This window comes from Taurulus bubalis (assembly GCF_910589615.1).
Source record: "Taurulus bubalis genome assembly, chromosome: 10".
In the NCBI taxonomy this organism is placed as follows: Eukaryota; Metazoa; Chordata; class Actinopteri; order Perciformes; family Cottidae; genus Taurulus; species Taurulus bubalis.
Genome location: NC_136598.1, coordinates 15,301,088 through 15,315,555, shown reverse-complemented (window position 1 = coordinate 15,315,555; position 14,468 = coordinate 15,301,088). Strand labels below are relative to the sequence as shown.

At 40.8% G+C, this 14,468-nt stretch overlaps 1 protein-coding gene across 2 annotated transcripts in view; it reads right to left on the bottom strand.

The window, feature by feature from the left end:
* The window catches only part of grik4 (glutamate receptor, ionotropic, kainate 4), a gene marked incomplete at both ends in the record, with an annotated part of 146,028 nt that overhangs the window by 35,454 nt on the left and 96,106 nt on the right, over positions 1 to 14,468 (bottom strand). For both annotated transcript variants that reach the window (XM_079225464.1, XM_079225465.1), the window contains one exon: positions 14,202 to 14,306. In XM_079225464.1, the coding sequence (XP_079081590.1) occupies positions 14,202 to 14,306 (105 nt within the window). The remainder of the gene's footprint in view (positions 1 to 14,201; positions 14,307 to 14,468) is intronic.

The window sequence follows — 14,468 nt, the reverse complement described above, 5'->3', positions numbered from 1 at the left end:
AGACTGTTGACGAGTACTGTGCACTATTTATTTCACTGAGAAACAGGGAGGCAGGAGGAAGACTAAGGTATAATAAGAGAGAGGGGAATAGGAGAGGAGCTAAAGGAAAAGACCGAGAGAAAGAGAAAGATGCAGGGGAATGTCAATCACTTACTGAGTAGGTGCGGTGAGGCTGGCGAATGGAAAGAAAATCAATGAGAAAGTATGAGGAGCAGCCAGCTAGGGAGAGAGAACATACGGCGCAGAGAATAAGAGAAAGAGACAGCAACTGAGAGACAGACAGACAGTGAGGGAGAGACAGAAAGAAGGAGAGAGAGAGAGAGTATATGCGAGTGCAAAATAAAGAGAAAGAGAAAAAGAGAGATGGTCGGGGAGAGTGACAACAAGTGGAATGACGCTCCCTGTGAGGGATTACCCAGAGTTCATTCTGCAACCTGGAATTACAGCACAAGGATAAGATTAGGGAGGCTGCTCATTGAAGCGTCAGGATTGGCTGATTTTCCTGTCAGAAAAATGCCATATCCAATAGGGCGTGGCGAGACTGTGCTGTGACGGACCACGGACTGTAGTGACAGACACATTCATCATATATGAGAGAAGCAAGAGCTACCATTATCAAGCATAATGTCATACAGCCCATTTACACCGAGGCTAAAGCATTCATGTGTCACAGCGGTACAAATGAGTCAAAACGGAAATGTGTGTGTGTGTCTGGCTGCATGCTTGCATGTGTGCATGTCTGTTTGTGGCTGTGGGAATTGCAGTTAAGCAAAAATATCTTTCACAGGCCTTTGAGGATGGACTTTTATTGCTCTTTTAGCAACATCATGTCATCTCAACATGACGAAAAACATGCTGAAAATAGATGCTGTTTCTACCCATCAGCGGATATTTCCAGTGGTTGAATCAGCAGCCAGCGCCCAGTTAAAACTAAACAGAGGGCAGTTATATTTAAAGCTCATCAACTCTGCTGCCTCACTGCCTCTGTGTGTAACTGTTATCCATTATTTCTGCATAGTGAGTTTGGGAAAATGGGCTCTCCTATAACAGAAGTTCTCTCTGCTATGACTCATCAACAGGAATGAGACTAATCAGGGTGCTGTAGGCAAACTTCAGGGGCTAGACAGACACAGGTGGCGGTGGCTGACACTGCCACACAGTAAAGAGAAAATTAGGGAAAGCACACGGGCTGATTGAAGAAAAAGGAGCGATACAGACTTGTGGTATTCTTGCAATTATTTCCTGCTGGTCAAGAAGTCTCTCATCCCAGGCATTGGAGACAAACAAGCGGGGAAACGGTTGACCTGGTAACACGTTTAAAAAGTATTGTTTCGTAAAGTCTATACTGCGTTTTGTGCTGTGTTTCTTCTGTACACAAAACACACACAAATGCCTCATGTTATTTTTTGATCTGGTAATTTATTACAAAGTCAGTCTACTCATTATTTGGCCTCATGGTGAATAATGGCGCTGCTTATTGAATCCCAGTAATGGGACTCAAACTGTTGAAAAGGTCTTTCGACTGTCAGAGCAGATCTTCAAAGCAGCGCTGCATGTAGAACAAGCGCTGCATCCCTAGTTGAGCAGACAGTACACAATGGATGCCCTCGCAGCCACAGTCCCCGCTCAGCCTGTCCACCCCAAAACTACTGACTGTCCAAGTGTCTACATCTCCAGTAACCATGTTAGTGGAGGCATACTCTAAACACTGGGGGGAGAGCAAGGCCTTTGGGGTTCTTCCAATCCCAAATCGGTCTCTTTTCTTCTGAAAGTTTAGTGTGAAGATAAGTTTTATGAATTGCTAAAACATTTGGGCAGATATAGCAGATATGAAGGACTGTGTGAATGGATACCATGTCACTGTCTACACAGAATTCAGGGAGGCTGCATTCATGAAGGTCATATATGCAATCACCTACTTGGTGATTGCATATCCTTCTGGGAAGGACGTGAGTGGGGTTAGCTAGAATTTGAATAGCAGAATAGCATTGTATGTGATTATTTGCTGAAATATGTTGTGTTCTGTTACTCCCCTGCATACGTTTGAGGCAAGCTAATGTATACAACTGTACAGCTTGTATGGTAGATCAAATGTATGTATTTTGTTGACCCTTTATAAAATTAAAATAAAACAATGATCACAATGAATATGTGATCAAAAGGGAGTCCAATCAAGAATCTAACTAGACTGCTGGGAGAACAAAGTCAGAGTATGAAGCCGTCGATGCGAGAGAACAAATAAAACAATACCTATATAATTACAATGCATCTATGGTTGTTGTATAGCTGCATTATACAGATAGTCTTGGTAGGATTTCAAGGATGCACTGTGCAGCCTGATAAAAACAGAGACACAGAGGCAAACTTGCAGGCACACAGGCACAGAGGCATTCACGCACACACATACATTTGCATGTACATGCATATTACACACACGCACACACACACACACACACACACACACACACACACACACACACACACACACACACACACACACACCCAGTCAAGCAACCCATACACAGTCTCACCCAGCCTTGAAATCCGTTAAGACTGGGGGATCTTGCAAAACAGCTCATCCATTCTGCTTTTGATCTATTCCCCATCTCCAGCCTGCAAAGTGCAAACTGAGAAAAACAAAAGAGGAAAGGGGACTGCTGTACGTCGCTGAGAGACCAAACAAAGAAGAAAACTAGAGACACACAGAGGATGCCGGTGTGTGTAGGGTAGTGATGCTGCTTCAACAAAGTCAATATGAATTTCAATATGCAGTTCCATATTTAGAACAGGGAAGATCATTTTGAGCAGATTGATGATGATTCAATAGGATTTCATTACTTTCTTTTTTGATCTTATGCTAAGTTCTTGGTTATAATTCAATATGCGTTGCTTTGACCGACATACCCACTCTGCCTCGAATTTGTAACACTGATGTGTTTTGTATACACTACACTCAGGAGAAGGCAGTTACAGCTAGACCTTGTCTTTGACCGGCTAAAGATTTCTTCAAAGTTTTGAGTGAATCAAGATGCAGGAAAAAAAGCCTGAGGGAGAATATGTCAAAAGACGAGTAATATGTCTTGTAAGCAATGCTGCCCAGCTTCCCCCTAGTCCCATACATTTAAATCAACATCCGTATCATGCAGCTGACATAGTCTCCAGCACTGTTACACTCCTGCTGGAAATGACTGTGTGAAAAAAAAAAAAAACACCAAGTCAGATAGTATTAGCTTATACAGTATATGCATGAAAATGTTGGTCTTACACAAGGTTTTATGTTCAGTACAAAACCCATTCATCTTAGAGCAGACATTCTATTTCAGAAGAAATACATTGAATTACATTTATCACAGCGTGATTAGTATTTATCCGAATTCCAATGAATGTAATGAAAATGTAATCTAATAAAAGAGATTTGAGTCTTTTGCTAGCAGACAAGTTGTTTCTTTAAAAAATTCTTAGCTTCACTGACCTCCAGGACTGTCTGCAGCACTCAGGACATTCAACTCACAACAGAGACTGCTTTGTGTGCAATAAACTGCTGGAGACAAATCTGTTCATAAACTGAGCCACCGCTATCCAACTGAGCATTACTGACATTAGCAAGAGAGCATCTGGTTGTAACTTAACTTTATATAACAATTTCCTCCATCATAATATATTTTCTAAACACACTTTACATGGTAATATGATACACAAATCGAATCAGTGTACACGGAGCGGTGTGCATCACTTACACAAGAGCGATTAAAGCAACTAAAAAGAAGGAGCTACCCTAGGGAAGTCTGAACATTAGCGAAGCGAATGCAAAAGGTGGCTTGAGGAAGTGATAGAAAAGATGATACTGAAATCACACTTTTAATTTGTGCTTAGAGGCAGATGAATCCTAAGTCTAAATTCCCTGCTGGAAAGGCAAAGAGCACCTACAATCTGCACTAAAAAATAGACTGAAAATAGACATAAACAAGGTGAAACTGTGTTTGATAGTAGATCCTCAGAAGTTAATGTAGTCTGACATGCAAAACATGGAAACATGAACTACACAAATAAACACAACATTCAAGCACACATCGTCTGCGGCATACTGACAACAAACCACAGTGGAGTCCTGATGAGCTTTTGAATACTGTTAGCGGGACATGGATAACAATAGATAAAACACTGAATAAAATAAAAAGAACAAGACGAGAGCAGAAGGCAGAACAGTCCCTTGATCTGATCCTCAGAGATACTGTGATTCAGCGACAGCTTCGTTTGAAAAAGGAAATTGCATACTAACAAATAAACACTGAATTCATAAGGCTTCTATTTATTTCCCCCTGCTGGCAAAAAAAAAAAAAAAGTTCCATTCCAGTGTCTTGATAGTCTGTATTGTATACTTCCTTTGTTGACAACTATCAGGGTTATGTTCCTTAAATTTCACTGGCATTTATGAATTCCCCAGGATAATCCTGACCCTGATAAAAACGCATAAAAAAAAGATTCATGGCAAAACTAAATTTGCACAATTGATGTACAACACCAGAACACCTTGTTTAAGGAGGCCATCTGGAGAACCTTTCAATCTAATTAAAATGTACACCTCCTGCGATGTAGATTTTGCTGTAATTATTGTTTGCAATAACACAGCTGTGAAACAGACATATAATACAGACTCTCCTCTCTCTGTTGGTCTGGCTCTTTAGCTCACACAAACACAAAGTCAAAGACTGAAATATGTTCAAACTGCACAGCTGGAGGAGATCAGAGGGCCGCCTCAGTCTCTAAACTTACTTTAACCTTAGTGGCAGTAGCTCAAGTACCAGCTCCTGCGTATTAGACCCTGTACGTCTAACAGACCTGGTTAAGATGTACTCATCTCTGCTGGAGCCTGAGGCAGAGAAAGAGATCCAAGTCATGTTGTGGTGTGCTGAGCTACACCCGCTCCTATGATAATGTCCTTCAAGGAGAGAAAAAGAGTGGAGGCAGTCTTAAATCTGTCAACCTCCTGTGCACCGCCCCACACCTCTCTTCCCTTTTACTCCCCCCTCTACCTCGTTGTACCTGCTCCGTCTTCCCTAACATTGCAGCGGCGGAGAAAATTTGAATTGAGTGCATCTGCATCCATAGCAGAGGGGGCCGCTTGAGTAATAGTGCTCTCGGAGATGGGTCGGAAGCAAAGAAAAGGGGTGGGAAAGGAAGGAAAAAGCAGATTGCCGTAATAAACATAGGAGCACCGTTGACAGGAAATAAATAAATCCAATCCAAAAGAGAAAGAAATTGAACGAGCACATTCACTCTTTAACTGGAGGAAGTCTTGTGTAAATAACACAGCTCAAATCATTTCTTGCAAATTGAAGTGTGTATGTCTCTGAGATATTCCAGGCACTCAGCGTTCCCTCAGATATGGGGAAAAAAATGGGTATTAAAAGGATCTCCTCTATTGCTCGGCTCCACCCTGAGGACCTTGACACAAGGACACCTGACTAAAGTTTATTTTAAAATGCAATTTGGCTGTAAATGCTAAAATGATAATTCAGAAAATGGGAATGGGTGTACTAGGGCATAGTCTGGAAGATTGAACTGTTTCTAGATTCAGAAAGATTCACAATGCGGACATACAAATGCACACAAATGAGAACATGGGACAAGAATGTGTGGGAGGAGGACACCATTAAAAAAATCAATATCCAAGGTTGAGGAGAGTGTACTGCAACCAAGGACCCTATTTATTTACAGCCAATGAACAAATGGTTTAGCTGTGGCGGCTGCTGCTGAAAATATGTAATACAATCCAAGGTAATACAAATTAAAGCGGCAAACAGTGATGAACAGGCCCTCGCAACACAACATCCTTTCAGGGAAGTGGCAGCCGTTGTTACAGTGAAGTGATAAGGCTCTGAATTTTCATGAATATTGGAAATTGCATTCAAGGTGTTCAATATCAATTCCTGTGTCTAATATGTGGTGCTCGAGAACTCCGCACTGCTCCACGAAAACACAAAAGCTTGTCAATCTAGAAGGTCTTGAGATTCTGCTGACCAAATCTGAAATGGATCTTTTGAATCCTCTCGGTGCCTGAAATGGCGTATTGTCACATTACATTATATTTCCTTTAGCTGACGCTTTTATCCAAAGCGACTTACAATAAGTGCATTCAACCAAGAGTACAAATTCAGAACAACAAGAATGAAGAAAGTACAATTTCTTCAAGAAAGCCAAACTACAAAGGGCTATAAGTAAGTGACATTTAAGTGCCACTAAAGTGCTACTTTCTTTATTATGACCTATGACATCATCATTTAAGGCACTGGTGTCAAACTCAAGACCCGCGGGCCGTATCCGGCCCGCCGCGTCATTTTATGTCGCCCGCGACGGCTTCGCGGACTCGTTCTCAGTGAATCGCGGACCTTTGCATGGGCTTTTATTTTGAAGGGGATTTTTAATGTGCTTTTATTTTGAAGGAGATTTTTTATGCAGCGGAGTGCCATCTATTCTCACTCCGCAATGCTGCGTTCACGCTTTACTTGCGTGAGTTTACACGTTGGCATACTGTGATATTTTGTACTTTCTCAGGTTTAAACTGCACCATATCATTAAATCAATTTGAGAAGTTAAAAATGTTCCTCGCATTGGATCTCAGCTTGTCATTAAGGGGTCAAGGTGGGTCCTGCAGCCAGACCAGTTCAGAACCACTGCTCAGACCACATGTATGTCTTTATTTGCTCACAATTATTTGTTGGACCAGTTATGTCCTTCTAAACTGTGACAAAAAAGAAGAATTGAAGAAAGTTAATATAATAACGTGTGTTTGATCTTTGTTTTTGTTATTCTCTTCTATTTTAAGTTTGATCTTTTATAATTGTACATTTATTACAATTTAGTAATGTGGGTTTCTTAACCCTAAATTAAATGGACTTTTGTCATTGTAACAGAGACATTTTAGTACATATATTTTTACATTTATATAAATGCATGTAAAATATTTTTACACTTGAATAAACAATAATCTAATACAAAGACAGTTAATTAACATTATATTCGGGAGGAGTTAAATGTATACAGTGTTACAGTTACAAGCGGCCCTTTGAGGACGACCATGATGCTGATGTGGCCCGGGGTGAAAATGAGTTTGACACCCCTGATTTAAGTTATCGACCATTCCTTCACAAAGTAGCATCCCATTAGTCCAAAGGTTATACCAACCAAATGTGAAACAAATCCAATAAATCCCTGAAAGAAAAGTTCCAAAAAAAGTTTTCTTAAAATACATGAGAAACAAAAATGACCGACTTCTGGTTGGACGGAGATGATAAAAGCAATGTGAAAAGTGTCCAAAAATGTGACAGCAATGTGGGCACCAATTTCATATATATCCTAAGTATGAGAACAATGATTCCACCAAATTGTGTGAGCATCAAAGGAACTTCATCCATGGTGTGAGTTTCGGGTTGCAATGAAGCCCATCCTTAGCCTTACGAATCATCCCCACAAAACAATGGCTTCCTGGGGCCGTTGGGCCTCTGTCTCAGACCCTAATGAATCTGATTGTGGTGTTAAGCATGGCTAGAGTATTATCTACCTGAGCTAGAAACTTAATCAATTATTTGCATTTAGGCAATTCATTCTTAATGCTGCAGCAGATGTAATCTACCCTAACAAAAAGGGATGGGTTGGGAATTCTTTTCCAGCTAATCTGCCGGGCAGCTTGCACATTCACATAGGGAGGGACTTCTATTACTTCTGTGGAAGGAATAACAAAACAAGAACTTTGTTGATGGAAATTTTCGGTTTTCTGGTCAGGGAAGAAAAACTTGAAGATGGCAGGAAACAAGATGGGGAAAGAAAAGCGCTCCTCCAGGCACAACCACTGTAAGTCCCAGTCACTAAACGAATGTCTCAGATTCTTTCGTGCGTCTTTCTTTTACAGCTATGACCGTTCAACTCGGGCATCAACCTGGCGAGCATCACAATACCACATTATGAGTGTGCTAGTATGTCCAAGACAAATCTATTCTTGAGCAGTGAAATTAGCGAAGCAGCTGTGGACTCAATAATGAGACCAATTTGCTTTGAGTCATGCTGGAGTCGACCTTTGACCTATTTCATCTCTGGCTAACATATCCTGCTTTTAGTTTCTCATAACCTGCTCCCTGCTCTGTAGCCTCTTATGAAAACAAATATTTCTCTCTTTCTCGGTTGTTTCTCTTTCTTCTCTCTCTCAAGGGGATTCTAAACCAAGGCTTTGATTAAGTGCCTCCATTATAAAACGTAATTAGCATTTATCTTCTCTCCAGGAGTTGGCCAAGAGTGTTTGGACCCCCCTTCAATGCACAGATTTGCACATGTGTGCATGTAGTATGCACAAATGCAGAAATAAACAAAGAAACACACGGATGCAGCTTTCATATCACCCTCTCTTCTGCACTCTCACACACTGTCACACAACAATTCAATTCAATTTATTTTGTATAACCCAAAATCACAAATTATAAATTAGCCTCAGAGGGCTTTACAATCTGTACACATACGACATTCTCTGTCCCGGGACAACAGAGTCTAGCACTATAAAAGGCAACAGCTTGCCTACCCCAAATTGCAATAATTACTCATTTTACAGCTTCCTCCAATGAGCTCCATGCAGAAAAATGAGGGCCAGTCCTCGGAGGCCAGGCGGCTGCAGAGAGACTGGACGGCTCTGTCAGTATGGTGTTTGCTGTTGTGCGGTTGGCTGGCAGGCTGCAGTGTGGTTGTTTTGGAAAAGACGTGTGCTTCTGCTAAACAAGCATAGATGGCGGTGGGCTCTTTGTGTGCGATAGTGTGCAGAGCCAAGAAGCAGGCAGCGGGGGCTGGCACCAACAGCACACACAAGTGTAAACATAAAAAGCACGCATGCAGATGAATGCACACAGGCAAAGGACGGCACAGCCACGATGTGAACTGATGTCGGATCAGCCAGCGGTCCTGCGGCTGCCACATCGCAGCATCACAATAAAGTGCTTTCATATTTCTGATCCCCTAAACAGAAAATGCTGTAATCCATTTGAGCAGTTAGGAAACTCTTGCTTTTGATGTTCCTAAAGAGGAGAATGCAGCCTGCGTTCACAGGAACAGGTGGAGATATATTATCCATCTGTATATATCCGGAATTTCATGTTTTACGGCGTATCGTTGATGGTCACACCATCTGGAAAATATACACTCAGAAACACGTTCACATTCGCACACAAAAGCCCAGATAGTTCTTCGTCTACTTTATCTTGCTCATTACACTGGCGTGTGAATAGCCGTAGCAAAAGGATATAGAGGATTACAGCCTATTCCTTTAATATGATTAGTCATTCCAGCAAGAAATAGGAGTGACGTTCATATTGCTGTATGAATTAGATGTGGTGACAGCTTATACAATAAGGTAAGAAGCCCCAGCTGTTATTTGACATGCATAAATGTCGTTTTGAGTTTTATTGCTCTGTCCTTTCTTTTGTCCTATTTTTCTCTGGGACACGCTTTCTGCCTGTCATCCTCCTTCCTCATTTCTCTTTTACCTTGCCCTCCCCCTCCACCTGCTTCTCTTGCCTCCTCTGTGGACTTTTGTTGGTTTCAGGTGCCAGTGGAGCCTTGACCAAAGCACGTGGGGAAAATGTCATGCCAACTTCTTATACATCATCATTGGCCTACATGGCTGCCAACACAGGAGCAGCTGGGAAATGTACTTTGCCTGCCATAACTGAACAAATAAAGATTATTATGTAATGCTACAACATCCTATTCTGGTAATAAGAATGCTAAACGAATTGTCATCTGAAATGGTTGTTTTCAAGCTTAAAGCGACGGCATTTTACTTTTATTTTATGGTTGAATAGTTATGGTGCATTTTCAGATGATGTTATAGCATATCTTTCACTGTTGTGAATTTTTGCAAAGGTTTTGGTGAAAAATGCAAAATGCAATGATGATTGCAGAGCATTAATAATAAATGTGGGCAGTCACAATGGCAATATTACAATAATCATTTAGGCTTTGACAAGGTTCACACCTATGTCAAAAGTAAAATTCTAAATATTTCATAAGAAAAACAATTCCCAAATCCTTAGCTTTCAAGCACAACAAGGAATCCTACTCTTGTCAAAGCTGATAGTTGCATTAAAGAAGCACATGCAATGACTTGTGCTCATTATACATTATGTAGTAATGGAGAAAACAACCTATGGTAAATAAAGAGACTGACAAGCAGACAAATAGAGAGACAGACGGATAGAAACTGGTAAATAGAAAGCTATAAAATGACGGCGCAGCAGGAAACTGCTATTATTTGTAAAAATGCCCGCCAGAGAGATTCCATATCTGACAGTGATTAGCTGTAGAGTGTTGGACGCCCGAGGAGCTGATGTGAGGCGATCAATAGCGCATCCACAGGGATTGAGTGAGGGAATGGTGGGTGCTACAAGAAGAAGGGTAGAGAAATGATGGAGGTTGCTGGTCTACACAGAGAATGGATGAAGAGAGGTGCCGGTGTTCTTGAGAACAAAGCCTTAAATCAGAAGAATAAAACATGTTTTCTGATTGTTTCATGGTAGTTACGTTCTAAAGCACAAATTAACACACATATACTGTGTGTGTGTGTGTGTGTGTGTGTGTGTGTGTGTGTGTGTGTGTGTGTGTGTGTGTGGGCATTGAGCCACCTTCCTCATCTCTGCCAAGACCTTGGTACCTCTAGTATCTGCCTGGCTGAAGCAGCCCCAACCCAACAGCATGTGGGAGGTGTGAGTTAACAAAACAAACACCACCCCCATCCTGTCCCCTGTCTAACGCCTTGCCTCTCTCCATTATCATAACTGGAAGAGCTGCTTTATAATACTTCTGGTTGAAATCATCACATTAGGCCTGATAGCATTATCCTTCTGCTTGACTGGCCCAGTGCCAGTATAAAGAGTGGACATGGGGAGACACAGACAAGGTTAATAAAGGAAGATGGGCTGCTGTCTGACTTTTTCACAGTGTTGCTTAGGAAAGATATTTCTCACACTCAGACAGGAACTCAATCCCAACTGAAAGGGTCAAATGTTTTAAAACAGAGGTGTGGAACTCAGACAGTTTGACAGCACAGAGACAAATAACTGTGTATGATCTGTATACCATAATAGTAAACCAACACGTACTTAAATGCTGATGAGAAAGCACAAATATGGCTATCTGCTGCAGCAGAGTGGAGCATGTTTGTTGGATTATGGATACATTAATTTAGATCATACACAATGCAGCATTGACAGAAAACCACAGCAGGGCAGCAGAGAAAACACAGCTGTCAGGGGGAGACAGGCATTTCTAAGGAACATCCTATGCATAATTTGGTACAGCACTATGGAAAAGCATAAACTTGAGGGATTACAGTTATCGTTTTACATCATTTAAGATGAAATATGAATACAAAAGACCTGGCATTTATAGAAAACAGGGTTTTAAGAGCAAGCTGTTCAAAGCTAGCACACATATCAGCTACTGTGTGTAAAAATGATAAGTCAGAATAGTTTCTGCCGTTCACTCTTAATAAGACAAGAAAAGATGCAAGCAGATAGTCAGGTGTAATCCTTTCATTGTATGGACGAGAGACAATGAGAGGGACGGAAAAAAAGAGGAAGAACTTCCGTATTCAGGAGCAGATGTTGCTCTGTGATTGTGTGTCTATGTGTCTTTATAGACAAGCATCTACTGGCCACAAAACCCCAGACGCAGAGCGCTCGTGTAATGTGTCTCCCTTCACTTTGGAAACCAAAACTGTTCTGCCAAGCACCGCCACACTGCATTCAGATATCATGAAATGCATGAAAAAAAACTCACCACTGTCTTTACTATTGTTTTACATGTAACAGATAAACGTGCGCTGATATTAATATGACAATTACAGTTACTAAAGGTCAGGTTATTGATCGTCAAATTGCTTTTTGCAAAGAGAGTGGTGGTTTTTCATTAAACTAGATGACCGTGGATGAGCTTTACAGGTTACCATTTACAAAAGAATGGAATGGATGGATGAAATAGGTCTGTCACGATCATGCAGAAACATTCTCTTAAATGTATTTTATATTTCCTCTTAATTTTCCTCTTAAAAAGTCAGCTCAGATAAACTGAATATTAAATCCCATTTTACCCCGAATGAAGGTGTGTGCAGATTGTTTATCATTATTATAGGTAATAACCCCTAAAAACTATATAAGGGCAGGGTTGTGCGGTGTGAAAATACTGTGGAAAAAGAGAATTGGAAAGATGCCACCATGAAAAGCTGTAAGAAGAAGAACCTCAGCAGTAGGGACATTATGATACTGTTAAATAATCTCAAACAAAGTAAATCTGTGAGTGAGTTAGAGGAAAATCAAAAAGCAGAATGTAAGCCATATAGAATCAAAATGCATGCAATGTCATCCAAGGGTTTTTTATAGTCTTAATTGGGATAAATCGACCAATATTTCTTCACATAATTACTTATTTTCCAAATTTAAAACTTTCCTTCCATTGGACGGTCAATTAGTGGACTGTAAAAACAATATGTTTTTTAATTCTCTTGGAAAGATTACTGTTGACTACAAGTGAAAAGCTAAAATAAAATACTGGTGAATCCCATAAATCAATGGGTATACACAATAAGAATACATTGGGTTATGAACAACAATAAGAGGATATTAGTTCTTATATTCCTGATGTTTTTAACATCTGTCAGGTTGTCTTCGGACAGACCTTAGAGGTATTTTTGATTTGTGGAATCTTGCCATCAAACATTGGAAACCCATGCTCTGATCTGACCAACTCCTGAGCAATTGATACAGTCCACAGAGCACCAACAGTCATTAACAGACGGGACGGAAGCTGCTCAAAGCCCCTCGCCACGTACATTTTATTACTGACTACTTTCCGTCCTTGTAATCCTGGTAAATGTGTTCAATTTAGAAGAAACTGTTCAGTATTGGAAAGTGTGTTCCCTGGTGTGAAAAGAGAGTGAGGCAAGTGAAGCAAAGAGAAGTCAGGGGAGACCAGTTTCAGAGATTGTGCGCGGTGGTTCAGGGCACAGACTAAAATTTCCTGTGGTGCAGAGAGAGTATTTTTATCAAAAAAGAAAGAGCACAACAAGGAAGCTTGAAATCCAAGAGCATCCACTGAGGAAATACTGGAGTGACTGGTATTGATCAACACCACCCACGCAACCCTGCTGATATATTATAGTAATTTAGTGCTAATTGTTTTTTTATTGTAAAGAATCACAACCTCAAATATGTATCTAATGTTGATCCAAAGTTACAGAGACTTATCTGTAGAAGCAGTGCAAAGCAGCAGCAGCAAAGCCAACATCTACTGAGTTCTGTTTGAACCTAAACTATTTCTCCATAAAATAGACTTCTGAGCACCTTCAACGAGGCATCCCTAATATTGTCCTCTGGCACTTTGACGCTTCTGCTCGCAGGATAATGGGGAAGATGTCAGTTGATCAAGTGTTATCACGTCTCCCTGCTGTACAATCCAGATTGAGTTACCTCACTGCTATGAAGACACCTGGAACACCAGAAATAGTGCCCTACTGAGGTCAAGACGGCTCAGTAGAGCTCTGTGTTGAGCAGTAACAGGTATGTATGATGGCCGGTGTCTATCTGAAGAGAAAATGGAGGAATCGTTGTGTGTCACTTTTGAAACAAGCTCAGAACCGATTGACTATCGGCCAGACAACGAATATGCCTCTGATGGTGAGGGTTATATTTCCGGGCCTGGACTTCCTTTTCTGTGTGCTGCGCATTGTTTAAAAGCAACTTTAGATGGGAGACTGGATTTGGAGTTGAAAGATGACGTGCATGACCTGATTGTTTCTCAAGTCAGTTTACAAGCTCATTTTAAACCATTAAAAAGCTCATTAATTGTCAGATTGCATTACGACCAATGCATTCCGCCTTTTTTTGCTCTTTGCACTGATCGTTTACATTCATTCAACCAAAGACTGCTCAAACATGATTGCTCAATCCTACTCAGACTACAAACGGATATCAGCACTTGTGGCAAAATCTATGAAGTTTTTACATGTGAATTCAGAAACTGTTTATCGAGATTACTTCTTATATACCACACTATTTATAATAATAATTGTACTTTATGCTCTAGCAAGGTTGTGTGATGCTGAATCCATAGCATGTGATTATGTCGAAGGCAGATAGTACCAACATGAGATTTGAGAGTTACATTACCTGCCTTAGGCCCTCCTTGCTGTTCTGCATGATCCTCAGGGCGTAGTTAGACCGCTGGCCTTTGCTGTTGAATTCAATGTGGCCCGTTAGACCGTCCAATTCTACCTATCCAACACAGAGACAGCAACACGTTTAAAAGATCTCACCAAGAAAGCATGCCTTCTTTCTTCTCAGCAGCACATATTATGGATATACCTGGAGGCTACATTAGTACTGGCTCAGTTTCAGCTTTCTTAAATATGTCATGTTTAGTTTAGATAATGATAT